The following is a 15450-nucleotide window of genomic DNA, read 5'->3' as shown; positions in this document are numbered from 1 at the left end:
TTTTATAAGGCAATATATATACCCTATATATACCAAACACGTGATTGACCATATGAATATACTATACATAACATCGGAGGGAGAATGGGACTTTACCAAAAAAAAAAAAAAGAGGGAGAATGCGAGATACAAGTCTGCCTTTTTTTTTTTTTTTTTTTTTTTTTTTTGAAAAATTTCACATACCTCCCCAAAGGTTTGACCTGATTACATTTTCACCTGTGAGGTTTTGAAAATTTCACGTATCTCCTCTGAGGTTCAAACTAAATAACAAAAACACCCAGCCCGTTAACTGAACACGTTAGTTTCTAACGGTAGCAATTTTTAAGTCCTGTTATGACCAATATACCCTTAATGGGATAAAATGACACTAATGCCCTCTTCTTCTTCTTCTTCTTCTTTCACAAATGTGTTCTCTGCTCACCTTGCCTATTGCCTTTGCTACGTCTCACTTTCCTTTTGTTCTACTTCTCCTAGCTCTGCTTGAGGTTTTGTACATGGAGACATAGAGGCGACAAGAAGGGTTGCAACGATTAGTGCAAGGAAGAAGATGGTGGTTGTGGGTTGTTCAAGTGTGAAGAGGGTAGAGGAGAACCCATCGAGGAAAGAGAAGGGAGGCTTTTGCAAAGGTACTTGGAAGATCAATTGGGTCTTATAGGTTTGGTTTATGATTGCGGTGCTGAAGAAAGGTTTGGTGATTGTGAGAAAGATAACGATGATTTGGGTGAGAAAACAAGTCCTCTTCTGCAGTGATCCAGGGAGGGAAAAGCAAACAAAGATCAATTGATGTTTTTTTTTTTTTTTTGGGTTTTTTTCACGTATCCCCCTAAGGTTTGACGTAATTATGGAAAAATCCCTCAGTTTTCAAAAATGTTGTGTGCCCCCCCTGAGGTTCTTAACAATTAACATATTCCCTCATTCTGTTAGTCTAGGTCTAACAGTGTTAAAATCAAAGGGTGAATTAACAAAAATGCCCTTACAAGAAAAATAATAAAAAAAAGCCTGCAACTCATCTTCCCCAAATCAGGTATCGAAGAAGGGAACACCATTGTAGGGAATGTTGGAACTTTTTCAATAATTGTGTGGACAGTTTTGGGTCATTCTTTGGTTCAATGTTGGTCTGATTTTTTGGCTAAGGGACATATATCTTCAAAGAAACATATCAATTTGTATAGGTGCATTCATAGCATTTGGATTGGAATCTTTTAATCTAATCCATTGATCCAAGAGACACATCTACACCATGGGATATCTCCAAGAGACACACCTACACCATGGGGTATCTTCAAGAGACACTTACATATAAGTGCTTAAATTAGAATCTTTTAATCATATCCACTCATGTCAATGGACACACCCATTTCATGAGGTGTCTTGAAGGGATACATCCACCACTATAAATAGAGGTGAAATAGACAACCCAAACCATTCAATTTTTGTGGGACGATTTCAGTCAGTCAGACATTAACAAATTCTCAATTCTCTGTTAATTTCAATTGATTACTGTCTCTGCAAATCAATAATCAGTCTAGCCTGTTTTATCTTGGGAGGTAGATTTGCTGCAACCTAGTGCAGTAATAGGGTGCAAATACTGTCTTAAGGACAGAGTGTTCTCGTTCGACTTAGGCTATCTCTTTGTCCTCTTCTTTTGATATCAGTATTTCTTTTTCACTACTTTGAAGATTGCACATGTTTTGAATGAAGAGAAGCCAACAGGACCGACAAACGCCACTGGAGAAACTTTAAGTGGAGAGACACTGGTATAGAAACAGCAGCGCTAGAAGTGGGAACAAGACGACTTCATTTGCAAAGGATATATCCCCAATGGGTTATCAAACACACTTTATGATGTGTATGAACCCAAATTTGTAGACAGTACGTCGAGAGAATTATGGGAGGATCTCGACAAAAAGTACAAGATTGAGGATGCTGGCAACAAGTTTCTTATAAGTAAATTATTTGATTACAGAATGGTAGGTGATAAGTCTATTATTTCACAAACTTATGAGTTGTAAGATCTTATGAATCAAATAATCTCTGAGGATCATTCTTTTGATGAGCATTTCCAAGCATCTACAATTATTTCTAAATTACCTCTTGTTTAGAAATATTGTCTGAAAGAGTTGAAACAAAAGAAGGATGCAATGACTATGCAAGAGTTGATTAAGTATATCCAAGTTGAAGAGAATTCTCGCAAATTGGATAAACTTGAATTGGAAGAAAAATCTCCAAAGGTTCATGTTATAGAAAATGCATCTTCTAAGGGCTAAAAGAGAAAGTTTGATGGGAAAGGATCTGTTTCGGAAAAACAAAGGGTAGTTTTACTAACCCTAAAGTGACTTACTGGAAATGCGGGAAAGCCGGTCATTTCAAGAAACAGTGTCAAGTTTATCTCAAGGAGAAGCAACAAAAAGAACAAACCAACATAGTTGACAATGATGATTAGACTGTTGTGATATCTGAAACATTCACAATTGGTGATGATGAGGAATGGTGGATAGATTCCGGTGCTACCAAACATATTGCCAAGAACAAAAACTTATTCAAAGTTTATAAACCTATAGCAGATGGATAAGATCTCTTTATGATAAATTCTTCAACTGCTAAGGTCATAGGTAAAGGCACAGTGGTTCTGAATCTCACATCTGAAAAGAAACTTATTTTGAATGATGTACTTCATGTTCCTGAGATTAGGAAAAATCTAATTTCTGTAAACTTGCTTGACAAACATGGATTTAAAATTCTGTTTGAGTTAGGAAAAATCATCGTGTCCAAAGGGGGAATTTATGTTGGGAAAGGTTATGCATCGAATGGGATGTATAAGTTCAATATGATTAATGGAAATCCATTTTCTGCTTATATTGTTTCTACTTTTGATATTTGGCATTCTAAACTTGGGCATGTTAATTATAAGTGCATGAAAAATATGGTTAAATTAGATTTAATATCGGATTGTACTTCTTCTAGTCAAGACAAATGTTCTATATACATCAAGTCTAAAATTGCTAGGAAATCTTTTAAGAAGGTAGAAAAGGAATACACAACTCTTAGAATCGGTACATTCTGATTTGTGTGAGTCAGAAGGTATTCTAACTAGAGGTGGTAAAATATATTTCATCACTTTTATAGACGACTATTCAAAATATACATATGTATATCTGTTAAGGACTAAAGATGAGGCTTTGGAGAAATTCAAAATCTATAAAGCCGAAGTGAAAAATCAATTAGATCGTAAGATTAAAATCTTACGAACTGATAAAGGAAGAGATTATTTCTCTACTAATGATTTTTATGAAGTTTATGGAATTATCCATCAAACAACGGCTCCCTATAGTCCTCAACAAAACGGTGTAACAGAAAGAAAAAATAAGATTCTAACAAAAATGATGAATATACTTTTACTTATTTCTGATTTATCAAAGAATTTATGGGGGGAAGCATTAATGACTGCTTGTCATATACTTAATCGTATACCCCATGAAAAGACTAATATCATTCCTTATGAATATTGGATGAAGAGAAAATATTTTCTTGGATATTTCAAAGTATGGGGATGTAGAGCATTAGTAAGATTAACTGGTTCTAAAATACCTAAATTAGGTGAAAAGGCAATTGAATGTAGTTTCATTAGCTATGTCCAACATAGTAAGGCCTATAGATTTCTAACGATGGAATCTACAGAGACCGTTAGCCAAAATACAATTTTGCCAGAGATGCTGAGTTCTTTGAGGATTCATTCTCTAGGAAACGGAAGAATGAAGATAGAAACAAGAAGGGTCAAGATACTGTTCAATCAAACTCTGAGAATAATAAGAGTTTTGAACCAAGAAGAAGTAAAAGAGTTAGAGTAGAAAAATCCTTTGGTCCAGATTTCTATCAATTCTTGGTAAAAAGATATAGAAATGAAGTTACATATTCTTATGTGTATAATATTGAACATGATCCATTGACTTTTCGAGAAGCCATGAATTCTCAAGATTCTGTATTTTGGTAAGAAGCTATAAATGATGAAATGGATTCTATAATGGAAAATAACACATGGGTTTTAACAGATTTACCTCTTGGATTTAAACCTATTGGTTGTAAATAGATCTTTAAGCGAAAACTTAAAGCTGATGGAACCATTGATAAGTTTAAAATTAGGTTAGTAGCCAAGGGCTTTAAGCAAAAAGAAGGTATTGATTATTTCGATACATATGCTCCGATTGCTAGAATTAGTATAATTAGATTGTTAATTGCTTTAACATCAATTAATAAACTTGTTATACACCAAATGGATGTTAAAACTGATTTTCTAAATGGAGATTTAGAAGAAATTTACATAGAACAACGTGAAGGGTTTGTTTTGAAAGACCATAAAAATAAAGTTTGTAAACTAGTCAAATCTTTATATGGTCTAAAACAAGTTCCTAAGTAATGACATGAAAAAATTTGACCAAAAGGTTGTAGCAAGTGGATTTAGAATAAATGAATCTGATAAATGTGTTTATTCTAAATTCAAAAATGGGCATGGTATTATAATATGTTTATATATTGATGATATATTAATCTTTGGTACTAATTCAAGCATTGTTTTGGAGACAAAGACTTTCCTATCTTCATGTTTTGATATAAAATATATGGGTGAAGCAAATATAATTTTGGGAATCAAAATTGCTAGATTATCTGATTTTATTTCTTTAACACAGTCTCATTATATAAAGAAAATCTTAAAGAAATTCAATCATGAGGATTATAAACCAGTTGCTACCCCATATGATCATTCTATTAGATTAACTTCTAATGAAGGAAATTGTATATCTCAATTGAAATACTCTAGTATCATTGACAGCTTAATGTATGTCATGCAGTGTATTCGTCCTGATATAGCTTTTGCAGTTGGTGTTTTGAGTATGTTTATTCATAACCCTGAACAAATTCATTGGAATGCGATTTTTAGAGTACCTAAGTACTTAAAGGGCACAATGAATTATACATTAAGTTATAAAGAGTTTCCCGCAGTACTAGAATGATACGCAGATGCAAATTGGATTATAGGATCTAATGAATTAAAGTCCACAAGTGGTTGGATATTTACCTTGGGTGGAGGATCAATATCTTGGGGATTCAAGAAATAAACTGTGGTTTCACACTCCACTATGGAGTCTAAGTTTATTGGTTTAGTAATGACAGTAAAGAAAGTAGAATGGCTTAGAGATTTATTAACAGAGATTCCTCCGTGGCCTAAGCCAATGCATGTTATATCAATATCTTGTGATAATGAAGCAACATTATCAAGAGCTTATAATAAAGTTTACAATAGAAAATCAAGGCATATCAGTTTAAGACATAACTATGTAAGGCAACAATTCGTCAATGGAGTTGTGACTTTTAGTTATGTAAAGTCAAAGGACAATTTGACTGATCCCTTTACAAAAGGCCTAGGTAGGGATATGATATGGAAGACTTCCAAGGAGATAGGTTTAAAGCTTTTAAATGAGAGGTAACCTGCAAGTGAAAATCAACTAGACACTAGACCAACATCTAGTCAACTAGTTCAATGGAAAAACACTTGTAGTAATAACCGATTATGCACTCAACTAGTAGAGATAAGATCTCTTGACATCTCAAGGTAGTGCATGTTTGTATGGAGAAACTGACAGAGGGTAGGATCAATCCTGTAATGAATCTATGCCCTATAGGAAATGCAAGTCATACAATCACATTTTATTAGATTCACCTATATAGCGCAAGAAGTGGGACTGCTTCTGCGAGATTCAAAGCTTGTCTCTAAGGCACTTATGAAAACCTAAGATGAAAGCACAATGCCATAAATGTACGAATATTTTTTGAAACTATATCAAGTAAATCATATGTCTAGTATATTAGATTTGTTGCTATAAATTCTAAGTTCAAGGCCTCATCTACTTTGATTTTGACAAGTCCTAATGTATTTTGACAACATGAAGGTTTAAGTCGAAAGACACCTTTATGTAAGTATGATTTAAAGGTACAGAGAGGTTATTTGACTGAGACTCAATTATTTTAAAAATATGGGAAAATTATTAGAATTTTTTCAATAATTGTGTGGACGTTTTTGGGTCATTCTTTGGTTCAATGTTGGCTTAATTTTTTGGCGATTTTGCGTCATTCTTTGGTTCAATGTTGGTCTGCTTTTTTGGCTAAGGGATATATATCTTCAAAGAGACATATCCATTTGTATAGATGCATTCACAGCACTTGGATTGAAATCTTTTAATCTAATCCATTGATCCAAGAGACACATCTACACCGTGGGGTATCTCCAAGAGATACACCTACACCATGGGGTATTTTCAAGAGACACTTACATATAAGTGCTTGGATTAGAATCTTTTAATCCTATGCACTCACGTCAATGGACACACCCATTTCATGAGGTGTTTTAAAGGGATACATCCACCACTATAAATAGAGGTGAAATAGACAACCCAAATCATTCAATTTTTGTGGGACAATTTCAGTCAGTCAGGCATTAACAAATTCTCAATTTTCTAGTAATCAGTCAAGCCTGTTTTATCTTGGGAGGCAAATTTGCTGCAACCTAGTGCAGTAATAGGGTGCAAATATTGTCTTAAAGACAGAGCATTCTCGTTCGACTCAGGCTATCTCTTTGTCCTCTTCTTTTGATATCAGTGTTTGTCTAACAGGGAGCACCATTGATCTTCACCATTGTTGTTGAAGATCTGAAACATATACCTAAACGCTTGAAATAGGAACCAAGACGAATACAAATTGAGTCAAAACCAAATTAGTGAAAATTCTGCAAAAAACCGAATGGATTTTGGTTTTTCAGTTGTAATTTCTAGGATTTTGTTTCAGTTATTATAAATACAATGTAAGGCTCTTTAGGCAAATGCGATTGGGATTTTGGAATAAGATTTGAGTTGCCTTGCGTGCGCAAGGAGTCTGTGAGAAATAGCCAGGGTGAGAAGCCTACAACCTGAGATGGGTTCTTCTTCTTTTTTCTCCATTCTACCGTCAACCATATTCTGAGTTTGAATTTTGATCATCAATAGCTATAGTTGTTGGGTGTGTTTGATCTCATATTTCTAGAGTGTTAGACTGTTCTTTCATTTCATATCAGATTTCTACCAACAGGTAAGATCAAATCAAAGTTTTGATTTTCTGATTTATCCAACCAACGACTGCTCTATTTTATAATCTATTTCAGCACCTAGTGATTTGTTATTAAACCTGATTCCACCCAAAGTTTGGGGAATCAAAGCCCTACCCTGGACCTATACTTGACCTGATTTGGTGGCTGTCTAATCTGTTATTTGTGTGCTACTTAATCATCGTTCATACCTGCAAATTCTTGATTCCAGAAAAAATAATTCCTGATTACTTCTAATCTAGCCATTAGATTAGCATAATTATTGGGGATTGTTGAAGACTATCGAGATAGGGGACCCAATCTCGACAGTCTTCGATAGGGATCATTAAAGCTACCCTGGGGGAGAATTCGATCCAAATTTGGGGAAGATCTGACCAGTGGATTGAATTTAATTTAATTTCGGTTTGATTGAATTTTGAAACTTCTCCTTCAAAACTGGAATTCTCTAATTACTCTCGAACTACCCAACCATTCTCTCATCTTCTGAAGGGAGCTAACACACTCATTGTTCCCTATAAGGATACCTGCAACTCATCTTCCCCAAATCGGTTTGGGGAAGATGAGTTGCAGGTTTTTTTTCTTGTAGGGGCATTTTTGTCGATTCACCCCTTGATCTTAACACTGTTAGACCTAGACTAACGGAATGGGGGAATATGTTAATTGTTAAGAACCTCAAGGGGGCACACAACATTTTTGAAAACTAAGGGATTTTTCCAGTATTACGTCAAACCTCAGGGGGGTACATTAAAAAAACCTCTTTTTTTTCTTTCCAATTTTACCATTTTGCTTTTTCTGGGTTTCAATTTTCAAATTGTTATGATCCTTTGAATCAGATTCCAATGTAAAACAGTAGAAGCTCTAGAGATAAGAGTTGAAATTATGTTTCTTTGGAAACTCAAGGGTTTCAGAGAGTAGAAAACCACCAGTTGATCTGCAACTCATCTTTGAATTTGCAGGGTGTGGGAGCGGTGGTTCTTTAGAATTTGAGTTTGGCATGGCAACAATTTCTGACCAGGGAGAGAGAGGGTTAGGGAGATGGAGCATACGGGTTGCTAGAAAAATTGGGGAAGTCAGAGAGATCTTTGAGATGGGTTTGAATGCTTGGAAGGAAGCAAAGAATGCTTCCAGTTGGTGGCCTTGGTGATTGTCCAGCTTTGAAGATAGCTTGTAAGAATAGGGTAAGAGAACCATTAGAGAGAGAAGAGAGATTGGAATTGGAATAATTTGAAATTAATTTGTGGGTTGAGCTTATATAGGTTGGGCTTTCATTCTTACTTTTCTTAAGCTCTGACAAGATCAAAACCAGGAGAGTTGAGTAACCTGCGCGTGAGAGAGAGCACAAGGGACAGAACGAGGGGTAGGGGCCTTACCTGAGTCGTCGGTCTTTGCTCGACAGATAGAGTTCTGGAAATCAATGTGTGGGTTATTTAGCGTTTGAGATATTCAACCTAGAAAATAGTTGTAATTTTCTGTGTTCCGATAGATTGTCCAGTAACGTCTTGTTAGGGTTTTTATTTGAATTTTTTTTCCTGAATCTGAATCCATTGAAGTGGATTTGTAGGTTTGGGGAAGATGAGTTGTATGTTTTTCAAACCCTAAATGATTTGGAGAAGATGAGGGCATTTTGGTCAATTAAAACCCAATTATAACGTTTTCAGTCACCAGTTAACGGACTAGGTGTTTTTGTTACTTAGTTTGAACCTCAGGGGAGGTATGTGAAATTTTCTCTCTTTTTTTGTGTGTTAAAGAGATAACTATTCATTACGTGCAATCCCTAAGGCTATGTTTGGATGTTAAGAATTTTGAATATAGACACAATGATTAATTATTGGGAAAATGTTTTGTAGGGGCAAAGGCTACGCCCAGACACACGGGGATGGGTGAAATGACCACCTCGTCCCCTAAATGGCTGAAATGACCACCTCGTCCCCTAAATGGCTGAAATGACCACCCTGCCCCGCCCCATGTGTATGGGCGTAGCTTGCACCCCAGTGCGCTACGGTGCAGAGAACATCGCCCCTTACTAATTATACTATCATGGTTTTTGTCTTATTCCCTCTACCTTTGGTTGTCTCGCGATACCTCCTATAGCTTGGCCCGCAGCAGTACCTTGACCAACTTCGGTCCAATAGAAGCAAGCCCTACGGCCAATCCAGCAACAATAACGGAAGTGGCAGAAATCAGTGGGTTCATGGCAAACTCCTCGCACCAAAATAAAGAAATGGTTAATGATACAATCGGCCAATGAATTATGACTTATTATTTTATTCCATCACTCAAATTCATCCAGTTGAAGTAACTAAGAACTCCAAATTGAATTGAAGTACTAATATTGATTATTGAAACATCAGAATTACTTCGATATCTCGTTTTTAGTTCCTATCCATTTCATGAGGTCTTTGTCAATCTATACAGCTCTAGTTTTTTGTTTTTTTTTTTGGATTTCTTTGTTCCGACCTGAACTGTTTTTTTAATTCTTCGCTCTTTCTTTATGCTTAATGCTTGATTTCATCTGTTTATTCATTCAATCCATAGCCTCAGATGAAACAGTAGAACTTCTATATTGGATTTTTTTTTAATGGAAAACCCAATCTAATTAATCAAAAGCAATCCAACTTACATCGTTCATCAGAATTAGTAATTATAGCATGCGTTGCCAAGGAGTGTGCTGGCGAAATTAAAGATCTTGGTAGTTTTATAATAGTTACAGACCCAAATAAAGAAAATAAAGATTGTATATCAAAAAGTAAATGAAAAAAGTCCCAAGGCCAAGGGTGTTTTTCCTGCTCCATCAGCCAGCTCCGCACTTCTTCCGAATCGGCCCAGATGACTAGGTTCCTGCATTTCAGATGCAGTGCCTTTTCAATTCCTTCTTTGACTCCTCGGAGTTCCGTTTCCTGGGGTGATCCTGCAATTCCAGAATTCATATAATATTCCACAATTTCATTGTTATGAAAAACAAAGTCTCCCCAACCTCCCTTCTTAGTGGATGTATCAAAACTTCCATCAAAGATGATCAGGCTGCAACCAGCGGTATACTGATTTCGATAGAAATCGATGGTGGGCTTAGTATCTTCCTGCGTAGAAACCCCATCACTGGCCAAGGTTGGGTCGAGATTTCCCTCTTGAAGAAGCTTATTATCCCTAATCCACTTAGAAATATTCTGCATGATAAAGATTGGGCAGCATTTGTTTCCCAGGAAAACAACTCCATTCCTACTTTGCCAAATGAAATACATGGTTATACTGGAAACACCTAGTAATCTATTTGCCTCGGGTTTAGATAGGGTGGAGGTAAGAAGGGTAAATGCTTCCAGGAAACAGTTGCCATGAATGAACTCAATTCTTATCCCAAGAGGTCTAGCTGCCCATATCCTTTTGGTATAGTTACATGAGAGGAAAAGATGCCATGGTGTTTCAGGTTCAGTCTGGCAAAGAGGACAAAAGGTATATTCTGGCTGTAACCATTTGAGATTTGCTCGAGTTGGGACTCCCATCACTCAAGACCTTCCATAGGAACATTTTGAATTTGGGGTGGATACCCAGTTTCCAAACTTTTTCCCAAATGGGGGAATGGGTTTGGTCAATATTAAGTTTATTTTGAATGAACATTGCAGCTTCTTTGGTAGAAAAGACACTCGATTTAGTGACAGGTGAGAAAAGGAGATCCTCATGGGGGTGATTAGATAAGGGGATTGACAGTATACATTGGGTAGTAGCCTGAGGAAAGAGAGAGCGAATGAGAGCGGCATTCCAAGTGCGATGGCACAGGAGTTCACTAACCATAAAGAAGTTTGGATTCACGGGCAAGAAAGGAGGTTCAACATCACTAACCCTTGGGATCCAGGGGTCGGACCAAATGTTAATTTTGTCTCCCGAGCCAACCCTCCACTTAACCATTTTCCTGAAAGTAGGTAGAACCTTCCTTATGCTAGTCCAGGTCCATGAACCAGTGAGAAGATTGATGTTTGGGTCCAGAAGAGAAACCGAAGGAATATATTTGGATTTTAGCAACCTAGCTCAAAGAGAAGAATTCGTAACAAGCCTCCAAGCCACCTTGAGAATGAGGGCCTGGTTGTGTACTGTGTGAGATCTAAGACCCAAGCCACCTTGATTTTTATTCATGCAAATATTTTCCCAAGAAACCAGGGATGTAGATTTGTGATCCGCACTTTTACCTTTCCAGAAGTAGGAGCAAATGGAATCCAATTAGTGACAAATAGAATTTGGGAGTAGGAAACAGGTCATCTGATGAGTGGGAATAGAGTTTAGAACAGATTTCACAAGGATGCTTCTACCCTATTTTAGGACAGCAGGTTGCTTTTCCAGGTAGTTAGTCTGCTCTAGACTCTATAAATGAGGGGTGATAAGGTTTGAATTTTAGAACAATTTGGGAAGAGGAAGGTGCCAAGGTACTTAGAGGTTTCATTCATATCACAAACTTCTGTATTGGATTGGAATACCCATCTTCCCGCCAGACTTGAGCCTAACTAAAATGGTTAGACAATTCCCCCCCCCCCCCCCCGGCGAAGGAAATCAACCAAAGGTAAGGGGTTTAATACGGATTTTTCTCCCATCATCTATTATAAATGGATCGACAGGGGTTAGGGGTATTTTCATTCCTTGTCCACCCGTTCCGTTGCAGTAATTTCGGTACCACAACCACAACAGTTCGGCTAAGGTATAAGGCCAGACCGAGGGAATAATAATAAAAAAGTACCTGAAATCAAAGAGGTATTCTTTACTCCTTTTTTTTTTCAATTGAACATATTCCTTTTTAGTCCTTAGAAATAGAATTGGAATTGCTGATAAAATTTGTAAAAATTTTCTATAGATCTTATCTATACAATTCTATACAATAAAAAAATTAAATATATTAAAATGAAATTAAATAGATTTAATTAATAATTATTAATAATAAATATTGAAATTAATAATGATGATAATATATTAATATAATAGAATTTGAAAAACTTTTATTAAGGATTAAGCTTTACTTCATGTGTAATTGTAACATAGTAAGTCAAATTCTTTTTCAATTAGGAAAGATGGCTGAGTGGACGAAAGTGGTAGATTGCTGATCCATTGTACAAGTTATTCGTACCGCGGATTCGAATCCCTCTCTTTTTCGTTTTCTTTAATGACTTGAGAGTGGCCCATATCAAACAATTTGCCCTTGATTTACCAAAAAATTTGAGGTTTTTTTTCTATTTTACCCTGATCGGTACTGTTCCATCGATATGGGATTGGAATCGACCGATACACCGATCTTGATTCCTAAAACCATGATGCCCATATTTTGATTTGATGATTTCCCTCCAAAACCCATGAAATAAAAAAATAAAAAAAAATAAAAAAAAAAAATAAAAAACTCGTGAAAATTCAAACCCCGTTATCCCTTCCCTCCAATTTAAAAAAAAAAATAATAGACTCGTAGTTTAGAATTTAGATTTCAAATTAAAAGACAAAGCACGTGAAGTCATTTATAACTACGATTTGGAAATTCAAACTCTTAGGCTCTCTCTCTCTCAAACCTTCTCAAGGAAGCCACCACTCCCCTCTTTTTATAAGAGCTCTCTCAAACCATCCTTCTACAAATCCCAAACTCTGTACCTCGAAAGGGCTTGAGCTTTTTAGAGCATTTCTCTGCCTTTGATTCTTCAAATCCAAGTTCTTCCTGGAAATCCATGGAGCCTTCTCGATTATCTTCTGGGGAGATCCATGTCATCATCGGCCCAATGTTTGCAGGGAAAACAACGGCTCTTCTCCGTGGCATCCAGACTGCAATCAATAACGGAAGGTTTGTTTCTGTTAATTTTACTGGTTCTGATAGAATTTAGGGTTCTATTGATTCTTCTGTGTTTGATATTTATTTTGTGCTTCAAGGTCTTATGGGTTATTAACGAGGTCTGGTTTTTATATTTTTTTTATCTCTATTATAATTGTAGAAACGTAGCAGTGATAAAATCGAACAAAGATACAAGATATGGATTGGGCTCCGCTGTTACCCATGATGGGGTGAAGCTTCCGTGTTTTGCATTGGCTGATCTATCATCTTTGACCGAAAAAATTGGAATCCAAGCTTATGAAAAGGTTTATTTTGAAGTTTGAACCTTTTGATTTTATTCCATCAACTGCATTTAGTTGTTTGATTTACCCTACCATTACCCTGATGGATTCGAATCCTGCTTTCTCTGAATCTATTGATTCTATTCCATTCATTGTTCTTATTTGTTCGATTTCCTCTTCTATTACTCTGTTTTGGATACTGATCCAACCCAAAACCCATATTGGTCACTTAATTTGATTGCTAAAGAGAACAGTTTAATTTGATTGTTTCCATTGTTTTATTCTTAATTGGATGCATATGGTTGCAGCTGGATGTGATAGGAATTGATGAAGCTCAATTTTTTGAAGACCTTTATGATTTCTGTTGTAAGGCAGCTGATGATGATGGGAAGACAGTAATTCTTGCAGGCCTTGATGGTGACTACTTGAGGTACCTGTTTAACTAATCCTTACTTTGATCAATTCTTGTTCATTAGTAGGTAAGTTCATGAAAGAGTTCATGCAATCTATGCATATCTATTACTTGCTTTAACTAGTTTTGGTCTCAGTTTGGATACATTTTCTATGCAGGAGAAGCTTTGGTTCAGTGCTTGATGTTGTACCTTTGGCTGATTCTGTAACCAAGTTAACTGCTCGATGTGAACTCTGTGGTAAACGAGCTTTCTTTACCTTGAGGAAGACGAAGGAGACACAGGCAGAACTGATTGGTGGGTCTGATATCTATATGCCAGTATGTCGACATCACTATACCAACGGACAAGTTACTGAAGCTGGAAGTGTTGTCATGAAGTCTCAAAAGATTCAGTAAATAGTGAATCATCTTTGCTGCTAACTTAGTATGTTCTCTTTATTCTGCAATCTGGGTGTTTTTCAGATTTATGGTTATGTAACTCTATGTGTATAGAAGCTACTTCTCAATCTTCCATAGATTTCTTGGAAGTGTTATAAAGTTTAGGTTTTCTGATTCTCTTGCTCTTCTTCCTCTTTGTATTCCACATTGTGGGTTTTTTCTTGAGTGGTTCAGTTCTCTTTCAAATCCTTTTCCAATCATGTAGATGCTTGCATCAGCCAGATACCCTCACCCCTGCATGTCCTTGACTTATAAATGGGAGGTTTTTTTATTATTTATTTTTAGGGAAGTAGTTTTCTGTCCGGGAGTGTGGCCTATGCCAGCACTTCCATGTGTCTATCTCTCTCCTCCTCAAAACAAGTGGGTAGAGGTGTCTTTTCAAATAGGGAGGAGCGAGATAGACTCGTGGGAGTGCTGGCATAGGCCACACTCCTGGACAGAGAACTTTCTCCTTTATTTTTAGTAATAATTTCTAGGCCAAATGTTCTTTGTGTGCAGGCCCATGTGGGTGGACGAAATGACCACCCTGCCCCCCTAATGGCAGGCCCCTGTGTTTAGGTGCAGGTTGTCTTGCGGCACAGAGAACATCAATCTTAATTTCTATTTAAAGCTTGAAGAGATTAGATTGTAAGGTGGGAAGATTGTTGCCCCATCCGTGAAACAATTTTTCTATTTGAGGTTTGAGCTGGTTGTTCAAGGTCTGTGTCTAATGTGAGTCCTTGAACTCATGAATAGTGCTTTGATCCAAGAACAACCCTGGAGGTAGGAGCATGGATTGAGGGACCTTTATCCGCCCCATTTCCTGGGCAGGGCTATTTTCCCAAGTTCCTTTTATAGAGGAGGGGGGTGGAAATGATCACCCTACCCCTGTTCGAACACATTGTCCGGGTGGGGTCCCCCCTCTATTAGAGGAACTTGGGGAAATGGAGTAGATAAAAATACATGGATTGAGGTATTGGTTGGCTGCATTGTATTGCTAATTGTTAAGGCCATTATTGATTCTTGGTCGATCATAGATTGGGAATTGGTATCGGATCAAGTGTCAAATTCTAAAAAACTCATTTTTTAATGAAAAATAGGGTAAAATGGATTGATCCATGCTGATCCTGATCTGTATTAGATTGTTATTGGCAGAGATTGAAACTAGGGATGTAAATGAATAGCTGAAATCCGTTTCTATATTCGTGTCCGTATCTGTTTAGCACTATCTGAATCCGTCTGAAAGCTAAACGGATACGGATACAGATAGGCTATAGCTATCCGAAAAGCTATATTTACATGTAAATGGATAAAATATCTGATCTGTATCTGTGTCCGTATTCGTTTAGCACTATTCGAATCTGTTCGAGAGCTAATTGGATGCGGATGCGGATATAGCACTATCCGAGCCGAATCCGAT

General features: G+C 36.6%; 1 protein-coding gene across 1 annotated transcript; it reads left to right on the top strand.

Annotated features, from left to right (window-relative positions):
* The first annotated feature begins 12665 nt into the window (after positions 1 to 12665).
* On the top strand, positions 12666 to 14163 carry LOC122645540 (thymidine kinase-like). The gene is made up of 4 exons (XM_043838849.1): positions 12666 to 12932; positions 13081 to 13225; positions 13510 to 13631; positions 13772 to 14163. The coding sequence occupies exons 1-4, from the start codon at positions 12820 to 12822 to the stop codon at positions 14007 to 14009; spliced, it is 618 nt and encodes a 205-aa protein (XP_043694784.1). The 5' UTR covers positions 12666 to 12819; the 3' UTR covers positions 14010 to 14163.
* The last annotated feature ends 1287 nt before the right edge of the window (positions 14164 to 15450 follow it).

Source organism: Telopea speciosissima, chromosome 11 (assembly GCF_018873765.1).
Source record: "Telopea speciosissima isolate NSW1024214 ecotype Mountain lineage chromosome 11, Tspe_v1, whole genome shotgun sequence".
Lineage (NCBI taxonomy): Eukaryota > Viridiplantae > Streptophyta > Magnoliopsida > Proteales > Proteaceae > Telopea > Telopea speciosissima.
Note: the sequence above shows the minus strand (reverse complement) of the source record. Positions and strands in the feature narration are given on the sequence as shown.